General features: G+C 34.2%; 1 protein-coding gene across 9 annotated transcripts in view; it reads right to left on the bottom strand.

Annotated features, from left to right (window-relative positions):
• Positions 1 to 26697, bottom strand: part of GRIK2 (glutamate ionotropic receptor kainate type subunit 2) — a 411583-nt gene that overhangs the window by 109219 nt on the left and 275667 nt on the right. Inside the window, exon 12 of one of the 9 annotated variants that reach the window (XM_083831534.1) lies at positions 8227 to 23993. The exons of the other annotated variants lie outside the window; for them this stretch is intronic. Coding sequence (XP_083687660.1) covers positions 23981 to 23993 — 13 coding nt within the window. The 3' untranslated portion in view covers positions 8227 to 23980. Of the gene's footprint in view, positions 1 to 8226; positions 23994 to 26697 lie in introns of those variants that run through there. 9 annotated transcript variants of the gene reach the window in all.

Here is a 26697-nt window from a genome sequence, read left to right as displayed (position 1 = left end):
AAAAGAGAGAGGGAGAGAGAGAGAGAAGGGAGGGAAGGAAGGAGGGAAGGAGGGAGGGCAGGAAGGAGGGAAGGAAGGGAGGGAGGGGGGAGGGGGGAAGGGAGAAAGAAAGAAAAAAATGGATACAGTCAAAGCTTCAAAGCTATGCAGCGAATTCATTTGAGTTTAATTTTTGGGGAATGCAGTCAAGTAATGCAAAGAAAAAACTTTTTCCAAAAAACAACATCGAAGATAAAATACAGTATGCTTTTTTCCATTATTCCCATTTGTGCTTCTCAACACTGATAGTTCCTATAATAACAAAGACTGAGTAGCAAAGTAAGCAAATGGAAATAAAAATAAAAAATAAAAAATACTTGTTTAAAATTTGCCTCTAAATTTTTCTGATGTAGCAATGTCTCACATCCAGACACTTAATTTAGGAAAGAAAAACAAATGCCACTTTCTTTTTGATGTAAGTAATATACCACCCCTTATGCACTACAGATTAATTCCAGGGTTGCTGTGTTATGATGTTCTAAAATCACATAATTATAATTACTTTAATTAAAATAGGTAGCAGCTAGAAAAATTCCATCTCTATGCTACAATTTTATTCTAATCTCAGCATTTGCCAATATCGTTTCTACATTACAACAATTACTCCAGTGCTGCTTTTATAGGTTAATTTTACAATTTTCAAATGAATTAACTGACAACAGTGTCAAAATTATAATGGTCAATATGGCAGAAGAAGCTGTATTTGCCAAAAGGCCTTCATTTTTTAATAACTCATTTTAAAGTTGATGGGTTTCTTCCATGGATTGTTTTGGGCAAATGATTCTAATTAATCTAAGTGGATCTGTGTGACTACAGGAAAAACTACTGAGGATATATTATTTTCTTTTACACCATGCAAGAAACTTCTAAGGAACTATAAGAAACAATTACAATGGCTTTTTTTTTTTATTATTATTATTTTTCTGAGATACTGCAAGGTGTTGCAGTCCAAAGGGGAATGGCTTAAGTTTACAAACAGTATTGTCATTCTTAAAAAATTAGGTTAAATTCTCCAGCTGATACTCTTCTACAAAATATGAACCAATCACACCAGAACTGTAAAGATCTTCCCTTTTCTTTAGTTTGCTTTTGAAGAGCATTATTGTCTTTAATACAATTGTTATTGATTTTAAAACCATGGGAAAAAATCATAAAATCGCACTGTAACATTTAAAGATGGAGAAGGCCTATTAGTCCACTCCCATGTCAACATTAGTGTCTCTTTACTACTTACCTCTTTGCTCAGCTCACAGATACAAAATTAGTATTTGATTAGCAAGCATTCTGCATCTATTAAAACTGTTTATATGCTATGTGTTATGAGTTACTGAAATGCGTGGAGTTTGGATGGTCCTGAGTAATAAACCCATAGTGATTAAAATAGCAACCTTGTCAAGTGCATATAAATCCAAAGTTTACATAGGCAAAAGTCCTGAGTTGAATGCTGGGAAGGTAACATGTCCTTAGTGAACATTAGAAAATACACACAATCTTTCCCAAGATATTTTTTCCTTTACACTTGCAAGGAAAAAATGTAAGAATTAGGAAGGAAGTCTTCCCCAAAGGTATGATTTCTTCAACTGTGACGGCACATACTACAAAAAAGGGTTGTTGTAATTTCGATCTGTATTTTTGTTGCTGCTATTTATGGTATAATACCCTCAAACAACCTCAGTAAATAATTTATTGATCTGTGATGCTCCAGTTGTTTGAGCATAAATGAATGTTGCTTTTTACTGTTTTGTAAAGCAAGAAAAGAAATTAAAATACTTTGCATTCTCAGTGTCATATCTCATGGAAATAATAAACAAATAATCGACCTGAAAACAGAAATTCTGAGTATGGCTGAAAATCATTCATGACTACAGCTGAATGAAGTCTAACTAGTCAGGTTAGCTGACAAGATAGCTAGCAGGTTTTAGTCTACTCTGAATATGGAAAGAATATTAACAGAAAAGACAAAATTCTGGAAGCCAATGTCTCTGACTCTTGAAGTCGAGAAGTTATAAGGATACTGTTATGCTTAAAGGAATTAAAAGGATGTTCTGCATTATTCCATAAGCCGTAGAGATAAGTCTGCAGTTTTGCTGCAGGTTACAGAAATTTACACAATGATGTATACCTTGCACCAGTATAAAAATGAACACATGAAACAAGGAAATTATTTGAAAAACAAAAAGAATAGGCAAAGGAAGCAAAAATTTTCAATATAAACTGTCGCTACAGCTCTGTCAGCAGTGATAGGAAAGAAAAAGACAGTTTTCAGAGGTCTGAAATATAGTGCTGTATCTGTAACTGATTCTTATAACAAAATTTGATCAAAGGAGATGAGGAATATAGTTTGAATAAATAAGAGTCTTAATTCTATCTTTAAAAGTAACATTTTTCTAATGGTGACCATTCTTATATCCAATTCAATTCATATTTACTTAAAAAAATCCACAAAACACTGTTTATTCTGTCATAGTAAAGAAACCAATACTAAACTCAGCAAAAGATAAGGCTACCAGTATTCAACTAATTTTCTAGCTAAACCTGACATGGGAAAAGAGGGATGAAAGAGTAGAAGAAATTAACTGTTTGTTCAGGACCATTTTCTGATTATTTGTAATTCCTGTTTTGTACCAGCCCCCCCTTAAGAAAAAAAAAAAAAAGTCATAAAAAGGTATACATTTTTCAGAAAAAATGTTTACATGCAATATAGTTAGTTCAGTTAACAGGCAAACATACTAAGGAATGTGTAGAAGGGTACGCTACAGACCTGAAGACCACAACAGAGTTCTATATGCTTCCTGTCCCACTGGGATTCTGAGATTCAAAAAGAGGAAGCATTAGACATATCTGATGAAGAAAAAGTAAGTTAATAAATGCTTACAGAAGTGCAGAAACAGTACTTTGTATATTCCTGCTACTATCTCTATATAAAAAGCCCACTTTGTGTCTTAATTTTTCACGTGTTAATGTTTTCAGTTATGGTAGCATACCCACTTACAGAAGCCTATTGTTATCCCCATGAGAAGACTGAAGTCTGGCACTGATTTGCACTGAATCAAGGCTGACTTTTTAAAAAATGAATTATTTAAACAGTCGCTACTGCCTGGTACCTATCAGTGTAAGAAAAGTACGATTGACAGACACCTTAATCTGGCTAATTAGAATTTATCCTTGGACAGGCCTGGAACTATTCTGTAAATGGGAAAACATAAACTCACTACTTTGCTGAAAACATTAATAGACATGTCTTAACATTATTGAGTGTGGGAATACCACCTCTCTTCTTCTGAAGAATGTTACTCTGCTGTTACAAATTTTCAGGGTGATCCTTGGCTGACACAAACCAAAAGTAGGCAGGTCTATGAGGGCAATCCCCTTTGATACTGATTATGTTTGAAAACTTATTAAGCAAAACTATTCCCCATTTATTATTTCCTCTAGAAACAGAATATTATAGCATAGCCAAAAGATAAGGCTGTAATTTTCAGGAATTTCTCCAAAACAGGGATATTTTCTGCTGTCCCCTTCTGAAATTTGTTTTAGTAAATATATGGAAGAAGATTGTAGAGACATACTCCTTCACTGGGTCATGTTCATCAAAGGAAGTCCCGCATGACTAGAAAAGTAAAATATCACACATCTTCAAAAAAGGGAAGGGAGAAGGATCCAAGGAGTTACAGACCAGTAAACCTCACTTCAGTGTCTGGAAAGATTATGGAAAAATTCTTCCTGGAAGCCACTACCAGACATAAAAAGGACAAGGAAGTTTTTCGGAACATCCAGAGGAGATTTACGAAGGAGAAATTGTACATAACCAACTTATTTACTTTCAGCAATAATAAGATTAGGAAGGAGGAACAATCTGCTAAAACCTCATGAGATTCAGCACAAGTAGATGAAAACTTTTGTCTTACAGTTTAGATGCAGAGACACCATGAATAGAACAGGAGCATACCAACTATCAGAAAAGCAGCTTGGCAAAAAAAAAAGAAAAAAGGGGGGGGTGGATAGGGGGGGGCTTGGGTGTGTCCTGGTGAACAAGCTAAACGTGAGTGCCCTTAAAGCAACAAATGTGAACCATGTACTGGTCTGCAGTAGCAAAAATATAGCTTGTGGGTCAAGAGAAGTAATAGTGCCTGTCTAACTGGCAATCATGAGGCTACATATGCAGTACTGTGTCCAGTTCTAGGCTACCCAGTAAAGATGGGCATACTGGAGTCCAGATAATATCACCAATCTGGTTAGAGGACTAGAGTGCATAATGTAGAAGATTATCACAGAACTGAGTTTCAGCCTGCAGAAATAAAAAGACAGGAAAATCTAGTTGCCGTTTTCAGCTACCTGAAGTGTACTCCATAGATCAGAATCCTCTTAGAGATAGAAAGAGAAGGGACAAAAGTCAGGAAGGGAAATTCTGTCTGGATGTAAGAGTTTTTCACAGTGAGAGTGAAGCACTGTAACAGGTTACAGAGAGGTTGTTCAATCTCCATTCTTGGAGATGTCCAAAACTTGGCTTGGACATAGCTCTGAGAAACCTTCAGAGTTCTCCCTGCTTTCTGTTTTGGGGGTTGGAGCAGATGACAAGCAGAGGTCCCTTGAACCTACGTTATTCTATAATTCTATCATATTCTCTAGGAGATATGTATTTATACATGAGAAGATGACTGAAATGGTAAACAGCCTTTGTTACCACTGCTCAAGTGGGGCTTAAGAATGCTCTCTTACCTTCATCAAGGAATAAATATGCATATTGCCCTTGTGGATGCCCAAGGGTGTAGGAAATATGGATTACACACACATTTGTCTTCAAGCACGAGCTTCATCTGTGGGCTGTGCAATGGAACAGAGATAGCCAAGAAAACTGGAGGAACCTGGCCTCCCTGACTCAGAAAGTACTGAGTCATAGCTCTCATTTTCTAGGAACGTGATATGAAACATTTGCTAAACACCAGGCAATATTTTTTTAGTTTTTCAATATGGAATGATTATATATCTTAAGACAGGCATCTAAGAAATCAAGAACATAAAATTATTATTTTATAAGAATATATATTTTTTAACATACGGAAAAGTATATGGGAATACGTATTATTTAGTATATGAAAAAATATTAAGAAAATATTGTTGAGAAAATTATTTTTGCAAATTTATACATAGGAAGCTTGATTTTTTTTTTAGAAGGAAAAATACAGCTTATTGTTCATTCAGGCAAACAATTACTGCTACTACTTAGCCAAGCAGAAAATAATATCTCAGGAGTTCTGTTCTGCTCTTTAAAAAAAACAGGTCATGTGGCAGATAAATAACATATTTACTATGGAAGCACTCCTAGTCTGTAACATCTGTGATAGCAAAGTTAGCAAATATGATCACAGTACTAAGAACTAGGCCCATTCACAGACTGCCCAGTCAGCTAGATATATCTGTTGGCAATAACTACTTTCTTTTTCCATAGTCCATTTCGAAGCATTTTCAGCAGCAACCTTGAATGTCCACTAAGTGCGCAGTCCCAAAGCAAAAGTCATTTCCTAGCAACAGCTTATTTTTTTTATTTTTTATTTTTTTAACTTTTGGATTGCTTTGTTCTTGCCAGTGTCCTTTCTGGAATTTAGAATACTAAAGAATAATCTTGGAAAGAAAATAGAGAAACAAATACACCAATATTTCCTAAAATATATTGTAAGCCAAACCTGCAGTTTGGGTACAGAAAGGGATCACACCACAGATGGGATAACTCCTGTCCATCTGGGGGTGCTATTACTTTTTAAAAGTGAAATTGTCAGTAATCACACATGGAAGTGCTGTAGAAAGAGATGAAGCAAACTTGCAAGATTGTAACAGGAAAGGCCAGAAAAGTGTCTTCCAATATCCCTTCTTCTTAGAAATTCAGAGTTGAAAATTTACGTCAATCATGGTCTATCCATTTTGGTAGGTCAAAATTTAAGTTTTGTTTCTATGTTATCTAATACACCTTCCTCTAAAGATCACTTTTGAAGAATTTTGAAGCATGATAATGATTTTGTAGAAGGTAAGCAAACCTAAGTGTCGCATCTAAAACTACACTGCAGCACAAAGATACTCAGCATTCACAGTACAAGTCAGTTTTCACAAAGGTGAAACAATGCCTCGCAAGCATGCATTGCAAGCAGTCTAGCAATTGCCAAGGGTTCTGATAGTATACCTTTCCTTGTTCTTTTGAGAGAAAAAAAAAAAAAACAAGATGCTATGTATGAGATTATTAAGAATACCGGCCCACAATCAAATATGATTAAGTGATCATTTCTTAATTCCAGGCAGATCACCACAGTCAGCTGTGTATTCTCCTTTTTTCTGTCCCATTGATTGTAAGGTCAAACTCATTAATTTAAACCACCTTCACTGAGTTTAAGCTAACAGATGTTACCTTGCCACAAGGATAACCTAAGAATATTCTAAGAATATTGTTACATTTGTATTGGTTGCAGAGGGCAATTTAAGTAAAAAAAAAAAAAGAAAAGAAAAAAAAAAAGTAATTGTGTGCCGTTATCCTTACTATGGATTGCAATGCATGACATGGATTTTGCCACTGATATCAGATCTTTTATATTTTAAGCAGGTTACATTTTGAGACTGATGTTTTTATGGTCTGACTTCAATAGTTTGGGAGAGTTACTATTCTCATTGAGAGCACGCACTGCTCTGTGCCTGTAGTGATCAAGAAAGTGTACAGTTAAAATAGGAAGGCATGCTCACATAGGCATAAAAGCAAATCATTAAATATATTGCATAAAAATATCTTTTCTGAAGCTGGGTTTAATCAAAGTGTGTCTTGGTAGGAAACATGTACCTCCCTCAAAGACCTCAAAAAAAACTCTGAAGGGCAGGTGCCTTACTTTCTTTTGTGTATTTTCTTTCACAACTCTTCCTAGGCATAAAATTTTATTTGCTTTGTTCAATCCACTATATAGCAAAAAAACTTGAAACATTCTCATTTTTTACTTAGAATAGCCTAAATTCACCAAGTTTATCAATTGTCTCAAACAACTGCCACAACCAAACAAGATAGCTTTATACCTTTTATACCTTCTGCTGGTTAATTCTCCATCTATGCTCATCTTTAAAATAAAAGAAATAATTCTCATGAGAAGGAAATTGGTGATGAAAGAAGCAACCATCAGCTTCTGTACCTCAGGAAATATCTTTTTGTTTATACTGTACTTGCTTGCTAATAATTCCTGCTGGGCTGCAGGCTATAGGGTGCTGCAAACTAATTACAACATGCAAAGAGATTTTGCCTGTCATAGATAGCTGCAGGGAACAATCTTATTATTCACCACTCTAGTGAGGGGAAAAGAGGAGGCTGCAAGTGATGCCTATTATACTTATTTGTCCAAAACACAGTTTTTTATATATATATATATATATTAATTTGCACTCTAATCTTCTAAAGCTGGTACTACAGGTTTGTTTTTAAAATGGGTGGGTTTTGGTGGTGTTTTTGTTTGTTTGTTTGTTTTATAGTGTATACAAAACAATCCTGAGAAACAAAAACCAAATCTGAGTATTCTCATAAATAATGAAGAAATCATTTTACAATTATATGACTGTGATCTTATATTAATAATCTCTCAGACACTGCTTGAGCATTCTTTCATTCTTTCCATCCTGCTATAATACAGAATTTACAAGAATTATGGTCAGTTTCTATACTTAACATATATAAACACAGTCCACTGAGACTTAATTGCAAACGAGGTGATTTTCTTTGTATAATTTCAAACTTGATAACAGAGTAAGTTGTTTCAGGAAAATAAAAAGGTTATTATTATATCTTTCCAGTGATTACAGAATCCCCTTAAACACTGATTGTTTAAAAGATAGGCCCAGCTGAGATACAAATACACTGCAGTGTGTGTTATCATTTTAATGTAGCTGTGAGGGCAGACTTATTTTGGGCAGAGGATTTATCTGTAATACCAATATTAATTAATTCTTTCAGGAAAAAATGTCAGCTATTCTTGTATTAAATCATTCTGTACCTTCATATATCAGGTTATGGTCTTACAATACATGCAAACAATCTAATAGTTTTAAAACAAATAATTATAAATTATTATTGTTTATTTATTCTTTTAAATTCCATTAGTAAGAATTACTTATTTTGTAATTACTGTGAATGCTAAATGCATTTTATACCCTGAACAGTACTGGACTTTATTAAGATACTGTGTAAGTACCTCTGTATGTTGAAACACAAGAATGAATTTTGAAGGTAATTTACCAAACACTTGGAGGCCAATGGGAGATACTGGATGCTGGAAATTCACTACAATTTGAATGATATATTTAAAAAGTAAAGTAAAGTAAAATAAAATAAAATAAAATAAAATAAATGTTAATTTAAGTGTAGATTGACATATTTTGCACAAAAGAGCATTTTACAGAATCATATAATTTGGTGGATAAAATTATCCAAGTTTGTTACTCTTGATCTGAGCAACTGCTTGCTTTCCAATCATATTTCGAAGTAAATTAGACAGTTCCAGCAAGGTGAAAGCTTGACTCCTTCCCTTCCACTAATAAAGTTTCTCACTAGTATTCTAGTTTGAGTAATCTTTCACCAACTTACACTTTTAAAATTCTCTAGAGTATTTCATTTTCACAGAATTGTCCACAATTTTTTTAACAGAGTGACAAAACACTACACGGTGGGTTATTATCCTGAATTCATTTCTGAGTGTAGAAAGACAAGTCATAAGGCTTAAGAGAGCATTTGAACTGCTAATCTGAATCTCCAAATATTTTCAGGTTTATTCTTCACTAATCCTCTCCTGATGTTTTGAACAAAAGATTTTAAGAGATGACAGTAAAGAAACTCTCTTTACTGAGTCATTTTTACTCTTACTCTCTTTCTCCTTTCTCAAACAGGGAAAGAAAAAATAGAAAGGGAAAGAGAGGGAGATTTCCCTCATTGATTTTAAAATGGGGAGGTGGGCATAGGACATGAGACAGATCTTCATGTCTACTTAAACATTTACAGATGCATTTCAAAGGGCAAAACAACTCCTTAAATATATCAAGTACTTCTTTATGCAGAAACTCTAGAACCGATTCTGAGGGTAATTCACCAAACACTTTGAGGCTGATGGGAGATAGCTGTGGTTTCTCACACTGGGCCTGGCTCAAATCACTCCCTGTATGCTGCTTACCCTGCTAGTAATAGCTGCCATTCCAATGCTGGTAAATGCTCACAGGGGTCAACTCAGTCCATGTAAACTGGAATAGTACCACGGATGTTGCACCTTAACCCTAACCGGCTCTGTCCTGTTTAGGTTTTAGAATACAAGTACAAAGACTATCCAGCCTTAACTCTCCTAAAGCTTTGGAAAGCTCTACAACACTTGAGGTACTGAGCTAAAGACAATATCACCACTGATATCGAAACAAAAAAACATCTGGCAGTAGAATTTGTAAAAGTAACACATTATTTAAATAAAATCAAACACACAGCCATCAGCCATGCAAATGCATGTATTCATACACATATGTACATATATATGTGCAAATATATACTATGTATGAACAAACCTATTAACAGAATTAAACTTACTCTGGAAATACATTTCAACTGCTACCTGGGCAAATGTGTTCCCTAAATTGTTTCAGATTAACATTAAATGAACAAATCTAATGTCATTAATGGCAAAAGCGAATACACTACAATTTTACAGTCCCTCTTTTTTCCGCTGGAAGTATCTAAATATGAAAAAAAAAAAAGATATCTATAAAATAATTTAACTTAATTTACATTTTGTCCATTATGTATTCTATGCTGTGTGTAAGAATGTTTTTCTGTTTTCCTTGGAGATTTCTAAAGTGGCAGAAGCCTGAACCTACTCAGTAAATGGAAGGAATCGGTTTTGATAAACCTTCTGCAAAATACATATATAAAGGCTGGATCTTTTTATGAAAGACAGAAAGTTACTATTTTGAAGATTTTGTTTTACTTATAAAAAGTAGATACTTATGTTAATTGTTGTTATTACTAAGCTATTATTTCATAATGCGTATTTCTGGGGGAAAAAAATGAGAAAAGCAGTGTAGTGCATGTGGAACACTGGCTCCTAAATTTCTTAGGTTTGTGTAGATTATAGCTTCACATATGGTATGTCTGACGACATCATAGCATTCACACCTAGTCAGATTAAGCAGAGTTTGAGTTCTGCTGCAAAGTATGTCTTTTTTTGAACAATTTGATTTTGCCTATGATTCCCAAAAGATTTTTTAATGTCCTCTGGCAAGTTAGTTTCATCATATCTTTTCATATGGATATATGGTACATAATATGGATATATAGGTACATTAGAAGACAAAAATGCTACCTGTTCTATATCTGACAGTTTCTTCTGCCTTACACTGCCATCAGTTAAGAGATACTGAATCCTGATGAATTAATTTGTAAAAGTTTTGGGGAACTGCATTTTTCAGATTTTTGTATTAATATCAATGTAAGCCACAAAACAATGGAGAAATGCTGAAATGCACTCAAACTCATATTCTATCAGTTTAATGAATGCATATTCATAAATGCCTCTTGAGAAATTACCCACTTGGAAGCAATCTTTCAGAATTATGTATAAAAATGACACTTGAGCAATTTATTAAATAGTTTAGTGAGACTATCATTTTCAAAGCTCTTAGTTAACTGCTTATTTTATTCTGAATAGGCTAAGACCTGAGTTCTCCATTAGCATTCAACAGGAAAACCTGAGAAGTGCTAGGTAGCTGCAAACAAAAGATTAAAATGCATGGATGCTTTAAATGGATGTAAATGCATGCAACTGTTGCAGGATTATACAGATTAAAGACAGGCGGCATTCAGAACTGACACCTGTCCACTCGCTCAAGAAAAGCAAATGAGAGCTATGCAAGTGGACAACGGTGGTCTGTCCTTCAATGGACATTTCTAACAAGATCTGGGGTTCGGTATTAAACCCTCTGAGATGATGATGGTCATGTTAAATTCACCCGTTCTCTTGTCATCTCTCATTAAAAATAATGCATGTACTGATTGTATATTCCACATGAGTAGGTAATATTTTAAATACTATATATAGGTTTCTTTAGCATGTTAGTAACTTCAACTATTACTCTCAAACTACCCCATACATAATACCTCTTACAGACAAAACTAAATAAAATAAATTAAATTAAAAAAAAAAAAAAAGTGAAAATAAAAGAGAGAGAGAGAGAGAATGAGAACAAAGCCTAATGTAAAAATCACTCAAGGCGCAAAGCCAACAGAATACTATCTGCATTGTGGATGTGTCCCAAAGTCCCACAGGAATACATACTTCTTGCAGTTGGAAAAGGATAATTTTTGGAAGGGAGAAGCTTTCTGTTTGTTTGAATCCAGAACAGATTCCTGTGTTGTCTGGGCACCTATATTTTCCTGAAGAGAAGTCTTTTGCAGTTGACAGATTTAAGGCTCCAGGAAGAATACTCCTGCTGGATGTACTTTGTTAGGTATCTTTAATGTAGCTGGTAACAGACAACAGAACTTTTAACTCAGTTGTAGGGAAAGGAAGCACCAGCAGGAATGCACTGGAGCACAGCAGTTATTGCTCTAGGTTTTCTTTGGATGGCTCAGATATACCTGAGTATGACTTTCATTTACATATACTATAAAATTGGAAGAGGCAACGATTGCATATGCATATAGTCTGAAGATTCTGATTTTACACTGTTTAAATTGTTGGCATTGTTTTATTGTATTTGAATTCTGAAGTTGTAGAGATCACTAGAAGACGTGTCTTCACCTCAAATATTATATGCAGTTCTGGGCACTACAGTATAAAAAGGACATAAAACTTAGAGAGTGTCCAAAGTAGGGCTACAAAGATGATGAAGGGCCTAGAGGGTAAGACCTATGAGGAGTGGCTGAGGTACCTTGGTTTGTTCAGCCCAGAGCAGAGGAGGTTGAGGTGAGGCCTCATGGCAGCCTGCAGCTCCCTCATGAGGGGAGCGAAGGGGCAGGCGCTAAGCTCTGCTCTCTAGGGACAGCAACAGGACCCAAGGAAAAAGCATGAGGCTGCAACAGGGGAGGGTCAGGCTGGGGGTTAGGGAAAGGTTCTGCACCCACAGGGTGGTCCGGCACTGGGACAGGCTCCCCAGGGCAGTGGTCACAACACCGAGCATGCCAGAGTTCAAGAAGTGTTTGGACAATGCTCTCAGACACATGGTCTGATATTTGGGTGGTCCTGTGCAGACCCAGAAGCTCCACTCAGTGATCCTTCTGGGTCCCTTCCAACTCAGGATATTCTATGATTCTATTCCATACTTATTATGATGCCAAACTCATCTTGCCTTCATTTTACTAGTCTAGTTGTCATGTTCACAATGAAAAAATATAGCAAAATTGCAGTCACTAGGTAAGCTGAGAACGCATATAATAGCTCAGTTCTGTCACAGTTACGTTTGTTCAAGTGGGGTGATATAATCTAAAGGTACTACAAATGGCAATGGTTCTTCCCAGTTTTGAGAAGCAGAAAGAAAGTGAACAGGGCCATAATTAAGTCAAGCAGTAACCACTATCAGTAATGCATGCTCATTAGACCTCTTGAGAAAATTCAAAAAATAAATCACTTCTAGTTCATGTTGTCATGTAACACTCACCTAGTTACAAAATTCCACATGCTCTTAGCCAGTGCAAGATATCTCATTTCCTTTATCTATACGTGATGACATCAGTAAAATGAAGCAGTTCAGGAAATACTGCCTATTCGATTTAACTTTTCTTGAGCTATTTTTAGATACCTACATGAAACAGAACTAGTTTTTCCTACTTTACAATGAAACACGAGGAAGCTGGCATCTAGTGAAATATAAACTTTCAAATGCGTGTTTAAAAAATTAGTAATTTGACTCTATGCTTTAAAACTTCTAACAAAACATTTTCTATTCATTGAAAAAAAAAAAGAACCATTCTGAATTGTAAATAGGACTACTATATTGTCACAAACGTTTCTCAAAAGATTCAATCTGATTTTTAATTTTAGAGCATAGATTATCATCAAAAAAATGAAAACAGACAATGAGGAAGAGATAAAGGCTTAAGAGATTGATTGTATTTTGTTCTTCATTTTCAAATGCAAAGTATCCCTGCTTCAGAATTTCAAAGGAGATCAAAAGTCAAAATGCCAAGAACAAAAAATGCTGGTTTTGTTCAAATAAATTACTTAAGAGCAGACCTTTCTAAATAAACTTAATATGTAATGCACTTCCAGTTTACTAAACTTTCAGCCAAGTTTTGCTGCAATAATTTAATTTTCAAGTCACATTCTCCCTGGAGAAATACAAACATACTTCACTTTTGTTTACCCTTAAAAAAAATCAACTTTCATTAACCAATAGAGAATAAAATCATTAACTAAGGACTATTAAAGGCACTAAGCACTATTTAAGGACTACCACTATTTTATTTTTTTATGCTTCTTTGATTAAAGACTGACAGAATGGACCCAAATTTTACTATAACTCACTACTTTTTATCCATCCAAGTTTAACTGCTTTATATTATGAACGAATAATTTTGCCCTGCTATAAAATAAGTTCTTACATATATGTAATACATACATATATTATATCCTTGATGGCAGAGTGGCTTTAAATTTGAGAATGGAAAAAGTTAATGCAAAACAACATTATTGTTTTCTGTAAATGAAGCAGTCATAACATTAGACAATTCAGTAAAAATATTTTCACCTGACCACAAACTCTCTTCTTTACGTTCTTCAAAATGAAAACAAAACAGAACAAAAACAACAAAGGAAAAAAAAACAGTGGTTAAACTATTGTATTGATCTTTCTGACCTGAAAAAAAAAAGATGCTTAAATTTTAATCAACTGAAAAGTAAAGTTTAAAACAAAATTCAAAGAAATAAACATTCCAATGGATTTTCTCAGATCAATGGGTGAAAATGCAAGCAGTATTATTGCAAGCATCAAGCAACTAAGCCACATGTTGATTTTATGAAGTATTCTCAATAAAAGGAAAGGATGTCACTAAAAATTTAACTAAACATATTTGCTTTATGTCATTATTTAGCATAATGTAAGACTTCATGAGACATAGCAAATTCATATCTGGATTGCCCCTAGCTATATTTTAGATTTATAGGCACTAACTTTTACTGAATCTACATAGTCAAAGATAATATATGATAAATATATTCTTAATTTATACAAAATAACTAGTTATCATAAAATATATCTTATCACATTAAATTTTATGCTTTGTTATGTGCACCGATTATTTCATGTGCGTTTTTATGGCATTTTAACTAAATGTCAAAATTACATACAATAAATAGAAAAATATTTCTTTGTGTGTGTGTGTTTGTGGTTTATTTTTTAATAATGACAGCAGAGTAAACAGGTAGAGACACTTTTAACGACACTATGCATGAAGCTTTTCTGAGTTTTTGACTTAAAAACTAGTGAAATTTATTATTGTAGAAAAACTGCTTGAACAGCAGTTATTTAACGTATATATAAAAAAAAAAGTAATAAAAAACAAGTTTATCTAAATTGAAAGTTACCTGCACCTCATTAAGAATCAGATTTTTTTTTCACATTACTGTCTTTAACTGATGAAAGCATTAACAAAAGCATTATGTTCGTTATTTTTGAAATCTGTTTTTCCCAAGAGTGAAGGCCTACCTGTTTACCACTGTCTGTCATAATTTATAAATTATTTTAATCAACAACAGTTTTCAGTCTCAACACATGCCATTATCTAGTTGAACTGCTAGACATAAGTTTGCAAACCAGGAATTATTAACAGGGAAGCAGGGAAAAACTTACCTAATTTTCACTTACTACAATAAAATAAATATTCAGGTGCATATTCTGAACCAACTTAGATGACAGTTGCAGCTTTTGTTTCATAATGGTCATGATGCCGGTAACATTCATAAAGGCCCAAATTCAAGGCCATATTTTTCACCATTGCTTCAAATACTAACTCAATAAACTCAAGATAAGAGTTTACCCTACATGTTTTCACCTTATTTAATTATCACTTTCTTCTACTTAGCTGCAATCCATGTTATCTTTGCTGTATTATACATTCAAATGGACCTTAGCTAATATCTACAGAACAGTAGATAGATATAGTAGACAGATGGGAACAGTCTTCACAAGCTGAACACTGAAACAGACCTACAGTCTTCAGTACCATTTCCCAAATCTATGAATTAAACTGTAGCACAGATGCACAAAGAATTTAAACAACAGACAATGTAAACTAGTTAATGAAATGCATTGAACATGAAACAAAGATTACACAGCACCATCTATGAGATACATTTATTACTTGACTAAAATTGTCATAATCAGTATGAATATTATTTTTAATGGAGCATACTGAATATTAACATGAGAAGTCTCTTATGCCTGTTATTTTCCACACAAATGAATGATTTATTTTTATTTTTTCTCAACTCTACTATTCTCTGAAATAGGGAAGACAGGTAAAGAAAGTTTCTACAAAAACATATTCTGTTTCTCACTGATACTAGTATTTTATATGAAGCTGCAAAAAATTAAAAGTTGAAAACGACAATAAAGTTGCCCACACACTATAGGGAAATTTTCTTTATAACCAGTTGCTTTATGCATGAATCATTATCTAAGATGTGCTTTTAATCATTATAGCTTTATTACAAAGCACTCATTTTTATTTTATTCTGTGACAAGTTCTAGAGGTTATCGTTTATATATATATATATTCTTTTAAATCTGTTGCTTTCAAATTGATTTAGTTTTTTTTTTCATTCTGAAAAAGGGTAAATAGGGAAGTACAATTTATCTTCTCCACATAATTCTCTCTTCTCAACAGTTTCATCCTGTGTCCTCGTACTCTAATCTGAAATGCCTTAATACTTTTAAATATATATATTTTTTTTTAATACAGTAAAACTTGCATTATTTTAGCCCAAATTAAGAAATACCGGACTTTTTAATTGTAATAAAATTGCAAACATCTAAACTATGGTCATTACCTTTCTGTCATGTGGCAAATAAAAATAACATTTTGTATATAATTAAGAAGAGCTTTATATTTGAAGTGCCATGCCTATGAATAACCAGCAAACACTTTGACATCCTGAAACTGACACATTATTCTCATTTCTAAAAAATAAAATGCATCTATTATTTCTCGATTTCTAAACTGCTCTAATATAACAAAAAGGTTGTTATATTAGATATATAAATAACTCAGAAGTTATTATCAAAGAAAATCAGTAAATTCTGATTTGCCACAAATATGAGGTCATCCAAAGAATATGCAGTGTGTTTTAGTCAAATGTTAAAAATATTTTAGTTCAACAATTTGAAATAACTCATATGGATATTTTCACCATGCTTCATCACGTTAGAAAAAAAAAAAAAGGAAGAATATCATTCTTCAGGAAAATATTCATATATTTTAAACGGGAAATAAGAAAAATATTTAAAATTTACTGATTGATATGATTCACCTAATTCTGTCTGCAGAATGTTTGTGCTTTTATTTCCAAAGGTCTACAACATAAAAGGTCTACAACACAAAATGTACTGTCAAGAAAATTACTGTCCTATGCTTCACCAGATTTTGTAGTGTTTCTAAATTTTAAGAGGTAAGATGTACGAGGTGTGGCTGAGGTCCCTTAGTTTGTTCAGCCCAGAGCAGAGGAGACTGAGGGGAGGCCTCATGGTGTCCTACATTTTCCTCACAAGGGGAGTGGAGTAGCAGGCACCGAGCTCTGCTCTCTAGGGGCAGCAACAGGACCTGAGGGAATGGCATGGAGCTGTAACAGGGCTGGGTGTTAGGAAAAGGTTTTTCATTGAGAGGGTGGTCAGGCACTGGGAAAGGCTCCCCAGGGCAGTGGGCATAGCACCAAGCCTGCTTCTTGAATAACTAGCGTTGAAGAAGCATTTGAACCATGCTCTCAAACATAGAGTCTGATTTTTGAGTGGTCCTGTGTAGAGCCAGGAGTTGGATTTGATGATCCTTGTGGGTTCCTTCCAACTCAGGATATTGTATGATTCTCTGATTCTAAATTGAACCAAATTTTGGAAATGGTGAACCATGTTCCCTGAAACTAGTTTACCAAAATACTTATCATGATGACACATCTTCACAGATTGCATTTAGCCAGTCTTCCTACATCTAGGAATCTCAATATCCTGTGTAGAAGACAGGAGCTACGCAGGCATTGTATTAACTTGTTATTTAATAATGTAATAAAAACATAGCCAACCACTGTATCCATAAGATTACTTTTAAGTGTTGACCATTATGATACCATATCCTTTATTTGTCTATTTCTCTAAATGTGTGTTATTAGGAAAAGTGATCAGCAAGTGTTTGACATGGTTTAATACAACTGTTTAACACTTTATTAGCCCTTGCAAAATAGTTTATACTGCTTATACTGTTTCAGAGCTGAAAGACTAGCATGCTTGCAGTAATAAGGGATTCATATGTGCTACTGATTTGAAGATCTTGTTAACTTGGGCCAAAAAAAAATTCAATGGCTATCCTGTAAATATAGATAAGAACAGCAGAAAATTGATAATATCCAACAGTGATACCCCGTTCTATTTTAATAGCATACACTACTAAGGTAAACAGTATTTCTCTTTAAAAGAATAAGAAAATTAAGTAAGAAGGTTACATGAGAGAATCAAAATTTTCCTCTTTTAAAACAACCATTTGACTTCCTCAATACATTCAAGAGTTTGATACAAGTTTGAGGGAAGAAGTAGAGAACTGCAGAGGACCTCCTAAAGGCACATAACAAAGTCTAAAATGATATTTTGCAATGCAAAAGTATGTAGATATCTTAAAAAAAATGGAGTGAGTTCATTCTTACTCTGTACAACAAAATTGGCATTTCATTTTAACATTGCAACAGCTTTCTTGACAGCAGATTAATTTAACACTGAGCATCACAGCAAAAGTTATCTAGTTTAGAGTGCATAATAATTCAGTGTTGACCTTGATTATACATTAAATGTCATTCAGAATGACAGGAATAAAATAGATATATATGATTACATTAGAATCTCTACCAAATAGGATATGTTAATAGTGGCCCATTGAATATAATTTTTACATATAGAATAAACCATTAAAATATTTCCAAGAGCAACATAAGGTTTCTTTCAGTATTTTAAATTGTGAAAATAGAATACCCTTTGAATGAAACAAGTGATTTATAAAATACAATAGTGGTAATATAAGGTCTTATATAGTATTTTGGTGCATTTTTTCTTCTTACAAGGCACTCTGATACTAAAAATTCTTGTTATCACAAATTAAGACCCAGGGGTTGTTGTTTTGTCCAAAAATAAATAAATAAATAAAAATCAAATATTTCCTTTTACATTATATGTCTTAAGGACATCAGCAAAATCCTCAGAGACAAAAAATGGAATTCTTTACCAAATAAATTTTGTCCTGAGGAAATACAAGACTATGTGAGAACCTCTCTGTAATTCAACATGGTTTTAAAATATATTTGATTTTGGAACTGTTAGCAACCTCATGCTTAAAATTTAAGACAGCTTGATAAAGCTTGGTGAACTGAGATTTTCCATCTGGTGTGAAAAAAAGTAAATAGACACACTGATTTAAAGAAAATCTTCATAGTTGGATTTATAAGGCACATTAAGGTTGTTTTCTTGCAAGTCTGTGACTCCTACTGGCTTCTTGAAGAAATTTAATAGCTTTCAGATTTGGGGCTTTGATACAGCTTTATCAAAACCTACTTGAAAACTGAACTAGTTCTTTTCATAGTAATCATAAATTGACTGTGAATTCATTTATATTACAGAAAATAAATAATTCTGCATTTACAGTGCTTGATTAAAGTCTCATTAAGATATTATAAATAGGAATCCAAATAATTCTGAGAGCTTCTGTGGTTATACTTACATAGGTGAATTAGAGGAAGGGCTCAGGTTGCAGCAGTGGCATGCAGTCATCTGCAACAGTTTAGTTGTTAGCACATTCCTGTCCACAGTTTTGGCCTATGCTAACTTCACTCAGATAAAGGCCAGATGTATTTCAGTGGGAAGTGTCAGTATGCACTGTGGGTGGGATCCATGAGATGATGGAGTGTTTAGTCATATGAAACACAGACCATGTCACGTGTCCTCTGGGCCAGAAAGCAAGCCCTGGACCCTAGCCCTTGAGAAGCAGATACATAGACTTTGGGACCTGTCATGCTACTATTGGAATCAGTGAGAGCTTTCACATTGATTTCTACATTGATTTTGTGATAGGAAAATAATTTAGCATCCTGTCTTATTCAGGTTGATATTTGATTTTACAACGTTTCATCTTTTTCTGATTATTCTGTTACAGTTCTCAACAGTACCAATAATTGTACAAATTGTACAAATTAGCTACTGCTAACACACAGGATTTCTTCAGGAAAAGACCATGGTTAAAGGAATTAAAATGCATGACTCATTTTTAGATTGCAAACAACTTCAATAGAACTAAATGTGTCTACTTGTGTGCTTCAAAGTCTGTGTGAGCACAGGGATTCTTCTGAAATGCAGCTCCACATCCTGACGGTAGAGAAGCAGTTGAAGCTTTTTGGAGGCTTCAGTAGTCTAGAAACCTTTCTCCCACCCTCAACCAAAAAAACTGAAGCCTGGATATAATCTACCTACAAAACAATTAGCTACATACTGAAAAGATACCTGTGTTTCTTTCATTGATAGCACTGTCAGTCAGGAACTCCCATTCTCACACCCTCACCAACCATGCTTCTTCATAGTACTGTGAATTTGCTGGAATTCACCCCTCAGTACCTCTAATTTCATAAAACCTCGTCAGGGATTCAGGCAAGAATACCAGATCTTGCCTCAGCTCAGGATTTCTTCCAGCCTATGTTTTCTAGAAATTATGATTCTAGAAGTAGTATTTCAACAATGTAGGGACCAGACCCAAGATGCTGGTGGACGTATGAGTAACTCATTCATTTTCTACCAAAAAATACTGTATACTACTTTCTCCCTCTTGTTCTGAGGAAAGACAATAACACTAACTTTTTCATTACCGAGGATTACTAGTTTGACATCATTCTGTATTTCTGTTATCTAATAATCCTGTCATTTGATTCAAATGTACTGCCTTTAGTACCTCATGGACTGTCTGAATCCAGTCTAATATCTAATGTATAAAGAAACTTAAACAGCATCAGAGAGTTTCAGCTGCCTAAACACCAATGTCTCAGACTCTTCAGATTTCCCAGGATATTCAAGATATCTTTAGGGATCTGGTATATGTGGTACAGGACCCAGAGTCCACCTGTATCTTTCTGTAGAGGCAGCTAGTGCATGCTCCTGTCCCAGGCACCTGCAGTTTTCCATTAAGTTTCAATACGTACAATCACATCCCTTTCAACACAAATTAACCTGATATGTAACTGTTAAGATTTTATTCTTAATTTGCTCCTCATATCCACTGCTCTTCCCCTACAGAAAGACAAACTTGGAAGTGTTTTTAAGGCTTTAAATTACCATAAGTTATTCTGTGCAGTTATTTCACTGGCACCATTTGAATCTCATCTAAGCTTCATGTCAGAAAAGCTCCAAGGCCAAAATCTATACCCATCTTTCAAAACCTGAAAATTCATTTGCTTTGTTATGTAGAAAGTAAGCTGAAATCTGGTCCTGCCTAGACAGCTGGTGAAGTATGACTGCTGAACCTGCCTATTTAAGAAATGTACTCATTTATTATTTTTTCACTTGTCTTTGCACCTTGTAGAAATTATCATCCTATTTAACAATTTAAACTATTTAACTACTCCTTCTGAACTGTGAATTCTTTAAAGCAAGCACCTTGTATTTGTTATGTAACAAGATATAAGCCTGCTTGGCATTGCTCTTGGAAATCTGTATTGGGTTACAAGAAAGCCCAGCTAAGCTTTCCATGCCACCCAGAAATCTCCACTGCCTTCACCTGTGGAGTCACTTACTTTCATGAAAAGTAGAGGTGCAATACCATCCTCCTTGTTTTGGACTTTTGGTTTGCACAGGCACGAATGACTGTACAGTACGAAAGGATGATGAGGAAGGCGTTATGAGTACAAACAATCTTCTCTGACATGTGAGTTGGAGGCAGAGTTGGGCTTCTCACAATAAAACTGAGACCTGTAAGGAACCTCTGCTATCCACCTACCTAGCAACTTTATCTACTTACAGTTACATTTGAAGCAAGGTGAAAATTCCTTTAATTCCAATAAACGAAGGGCACGCTGACCAGGTTTTTGACATGATTAACTACTCACTCTGATCTAACATGCCTGTTTAGAATAAGGGGAGCAAGAGAGAGAAAGTAAGAGAGAGAAGTGTGTGGAGGATAAATATGACTAATTAAAATCCTTTTTCAGATATTTTTGCAACTTGACATTATCTTTGCCATGCTCTGTGAGCACAGCGAAGCTGTGCAATGTACAAAATTCTGCTAACTGCTTCCATTTTTCTTCTGGACAGGCCTCATCAGTTACAGTGTGTCACCCACAAAAACAGAATTTTTAAGTGGTGGAATTCTTTCACAGAAACTTCTGGATCTGCATCTCGCGTTTCCAATTTTCACTCCAAAATACCTATCAAGAACATGAGCTAATTACTGTACTGACTGTTAGCTGAAAACTGTGTTACATCACCGGTGATGGCACTACAGTACGGGAACACTATCTTTGTTTCTACAAAACAAGTAAATAGCAAATGGGCATCTCATTTTGTGTAAAGCTAAAGCTATTTCTCATGGAAACGACAAGAAGTTCTTTAACGATCTGAATGCACAACAACAATGCAACAGAGAAAGGGAAAACAAGTGTAAAACCTTCTTCTGCTATCTACCATTTCACTATTTACCCCATCACTAGTCTTCCAGGTGGCACTCCTGCTCCATCCATGCAGTTGAGGAAGGAAACTGGAATGGAAAGAGGCAGTAGATCTGGGTCTACTGAATCTCTAGTTTGTTGGAATTATACAAATGGCCCCATCAAGCTGAAGTAACATTGCCTTTGTGGTTCTCAAAGCTAGAGGCCATTTCCTGTAAATCTTTAGACAAGACCTAACTGGTGAGTGCAGGTACCACACAGGTGTAATGGCCACACAAAACAAAACATAACAAAACAAAACCAAAACAAGTATGATGAGAGTGAATAAATGCTAGAAGGATTTAAACAGGCCTATTTAATAAAAAATATTTATATTTAAACTCCTCTCTGAGGTGATAAAACACTGGTTAAACATTCTGATATTTTAAAGGCTTTATTTAAAAAAAAAAAAAATCAACTTCCATTAGCTGATGCTTTACTTTTTAACTCCGATGCTGAAAAACTACCACGTTGTATAATTTTTTCCCTGCAAAAATGATACATCTGTGGCTAAAGTCAGATCTTTTTATAATACTATTTAAAAAAAAAGTTCACCTTGGTTCTTAATCCTGAATTAAGCTTTACACTAAAGCAATATCACTATTAGAATTAACATGGCATGACTTCCCTAGATAATTCAGAAAATTTTGGAGGGCACACTAGTGATTTAGTTTCAGCGTCAAAAACAATTACTATACTTCTTTTTTCAGACTGAATTCTGGTCAAGTCTTGTTGGTGCTTCAATGACTCCTACTACAATGAGTTAGAACCTGAACTCTTGCATAAGCCAGGTAAACTTTTGGCTAACATCTAAAAGTTAAAAAAGGAGATAAATAATTCTCATACTTCCGCCTACAAGAACTTCTAGAGAACAAGCCTTCTTATTTCCAGATATTGAATATCACAGTCAAGAAATATTCCCTAATTATTTCCTAATTTATTTTAAAAATATGTCACTGCTTTGAAGTACAACATTTAAACATCACCCAAGTCTAATAAATTCAAAAGTCTAAAAAAAATTCCTCCCAGAAAGAAAAACTCTATCTTTGAAAGACATAAGTTTCTAGCAAGTAAATTTTACTTTTTTGTTCATTTGTTTGTTTTCCAAGTTAGCTCAATTTACATATTTTCAGAATAAAATGGATAATGGTGACTGAGAGTCAGAAGAATTTAGGAAATCTGGTTTTGGCTAGATATGCAGGAGCACAACTTAATTATTTATAGTTTTGCAGTCAGAAACAGATCTTTTTAAAAAACTAAATTGTAACAGACATTTAATACCACTCCAAATAATTTGACATTTGACTATTCAGTTACAAACATTTAAAAGTAGCCTAGGATTTCATCTGTATTATTGACATTACACAATAATGTTTTCTCTACATTTAGATGATACAAAGAAATCCATTGCATAAGGGTCCACTTATTTACAGAGAAAAAATAATGCTCATTTTTATATGTTTGCCTCATTTAGCATAAAAATTGTCTTTCAATCCTTACAGCCATTTTTGCTCGATATTTTTTTATGTTTAACAGAGAAAAGTACAACTATGTTTCTGGGTGCTCAGAAGCAAGACAAATGCTAACTTTGCAAAAGCAAGGCTGCTAACATCTTTTTACTATAAAACCTACATTTTTCTTGAGAAAGACTTTTGCCATTAAGAACAAGGTGTTCCATGTTTGTGTGAAATGGCTTGAATAAAAAAAATGTCTCCTACATGAGCTTTGCTGTTCTGATTTTGGGAGGAAAACAAAAACAAAGAAGTGTCAACTGCTGGTCAAATTCATCCACTGATAAATCAATCAATCTGTAAATTCAGTCACTGATGATAATGAAAAGGAATCAAAGGAATCAACCAGTTAACTTGCACACTTTCAAATTACCACTTGTCAAATTACTAATTGTATCTTTTGACGGTTCTGTGGTGCTTTCTTGGATACTTATTGACGGCATTCCTGTTCCACTAGTTCTTGGTTTCTTTTTTTTCTTCTTCTTTTATTTTTTTTTTTTCTTCAGATTAGATGACTACACTGTTTTGCAAATCGCACAAGAAAACTATTATTATGCATTATGGCAAGAGTTACAATTTCCTTCTCCCCACTAATACTATGTATGACAGAGTAAAATCCATGCCAGAGTAAAACACATGGAAAAAAAAATAATAACCCTCCTACCCACCGTAATTCCAAAACCAGAAGAAACAGTAGTCCTTCTCAAAAAGCATAATTTTATCTTGAAAACACTTGGATTCATCTATAGAGGAACCATTCTCTTTAGGCACATTTAACAGTATCCCATGCTATGATTTGCTAAATAAATGTAGAAAACACAAAGTCTAGATCTGTGTCTTACTTTCCTTTTCTTGTCACATACCCACCCTCCCCACCACCAAAAAAAAAAAAAAAAAGTTTTAATGAAACTGACTGATAGGATCCAATATCAGAAAAGAATGCTCAGCATGTTTTCTGGAGACTCCCTCTGTACTTTTTTCAAGCAAACTACTTCACACAAGCAATCTAATATTTTCATGTACTGGATGTGCTGGTAATTAGCAAGGGCTTTTAAAATAAGGGCAAATCATTGCATGTGCTACTACAGTGTTAACATCTTTGAAAACTAAATTAAGTTATCCCTCAGATTGTTTTGTACCTTTCTCTACAAGGAGTATGGGATTACTTTTCTTTGCATGCTGTTAGAGAACTCTTCACAACTCTTCAGCTACTGACTCCCCTAGCTATAGGCTGTTTACCCAAGGCTTTTTAAGAAAATAAATGAGGTAGATGGGAGCTTTCTTGCCTGTGGGTGAATCCAATAACATTAGACAGACACTTTTTTTTTTTTTATAAAGGTCACCATTTGACTGCTGACATATTTCCAAAGCAAAGTCCATTGTATGTTTATAATATTTTTACTTGGTTATGTAGTATGCAAAAAATGACAGGAAACTGGGCATGTGAACTCAAATATGAACTAAGATTACATTTGTGTGGAAAGAAGTGATGATACACACAGCATAATACCTTTCAGCATCTCCCAGGATGTTCTAGGGATGAAGGGAAGGCAAATGCAATTACTAAACTGTTGCAGGCTGTTTGAAATAATGATTTAGATTAACAGTGAATGACATTCAGGCAGATGTCTAGCAATGAACTGAATGAAGCAGAATGAATCAAACAGAACAATTCTAGTCAGTCAAAACTGAATATGGGAGCAGGTCAGAAAGTAAACTCATTATTTCAGAGCCATTCACCAATGAAAACTGAGATTTTACTAGTAAAGTCAGGTTATGCAGCTGAATCTTCGGAAAGAGTTCTAGCAAACAAACTTTGGCTTGTTTGCTAGAGATCTGTCAGATGTAAGATACTGTCAAGATTCAAAAAGATACATAGAATCGTGATATATTTGGGCAGTGAAATATTCAGTGGAGCAACATAAATGAGAAAATGGAAGAAAAAAAAAAAAGAGAAACCATGCTATAAAATATAATATACCAACATGACTTTTGATACAACTTTCCACCAGCACTCCTACGACCACATAAAAGGTTGTATTAGAATCTTCCATCACAATAGATAGGAAATAAATGCTTGTAAATGCATAACACTTACACGTAACAAGGCTTAAAAAGTAAAATCAGAATCAGTACAGACAGAATGAGCTGTCCATCTTATTCCTGGTTTTAAACAAAGATGCTTAAGTAAATGAGAATGAAGAGATTTCTTGACTTGCTGGTAGTAAGAGTTCAAATTCCATAAGGATGAACAGAGTTATGATTAAATTCTTCCATTCAAAATACCTAAGTTTTGGGGTAATTAGTGATGTATTGAAGAACCTTTTGATGGCTTTCAGAATAATGAGGAAAAAGCAAGAGAAAGGATGGATAGTTTCTAGGCCAAATGCAACTTTATGCAGTATAAATACACTACTATACTCTTCAAATAAAATAAATAAATATAAAAATTTAAAAAGTTTTTTTCGGATTAGGTTAATCTACAAAATAACAAGAATTAATATAAAACACACTGATGGAGCAAATGCTACAAAGTGTTTTCCATATCTACTTTTCCTTAACTACTGACATCACCAGACCTACTTCTCTGTTTCCTAGGGAGGCCCCACCCACATATTAACTCTGTGAAAGACAAAGTTTGGCTAAATTTCCACCAAGAAAAAAAGATTTACAGAAGAATCCAGAATTAACCAGGTACATAAATAAGCATCTTCAAAGTGCATATGGGGATTTAGCTAATGACAGTATCTTCTTACATTTGATGTATAATAAGCAGTGTCCAGGATGTCAGATTGACCTACTGCCAGTATGGCAAGGTTTTAGAGTATTTTTTTGCCTTTTCACCCCCTAAAATCTAGGGAGGTCATTGATGTTACAAAAGTAAAAGATAAGATTTTTTTCTTCTATTGCAACCTGTAACAGTATTCTAATAGATGCTATTATGTAGACTGTGAGACCTCTTGATTCTCTTGTCTCTTCTTGAACATCAGAAGGAGGTTGAAAACATACAGAATTGATTCATGAGCATCATAAAGGATTAGGAGTCCTTACTGAGACTGAGTTTTTTATTTCTATATTAGATATTCTATAAACTGGCAATGAACCCAGATAAATCTCTTGTGGTAGAGGTAAGAGGTTGTATTGTCTGAGTGTCAAGAAGCAAAGTGAGAGACTGCAGCTTACTTACACCTTATTGCTATACATGTCTTTCTTTTTGCCATGTG

The sequence above is a fragment of the Anser anser genome (genome assembly GCF_964211835.1).
Source record: "Anser anser genome assembly, chromosome: 3".
Lineage (NCBI taxonomy): Eukaryota > Metazoa > Chordata > Aves > Anseriformes > Anatidae > Anser > Anser anser.
Note: the sequence above shows the minus strand (reverse complement) of the source record. Positions and strands in the feature narration are given on the sequence as shown.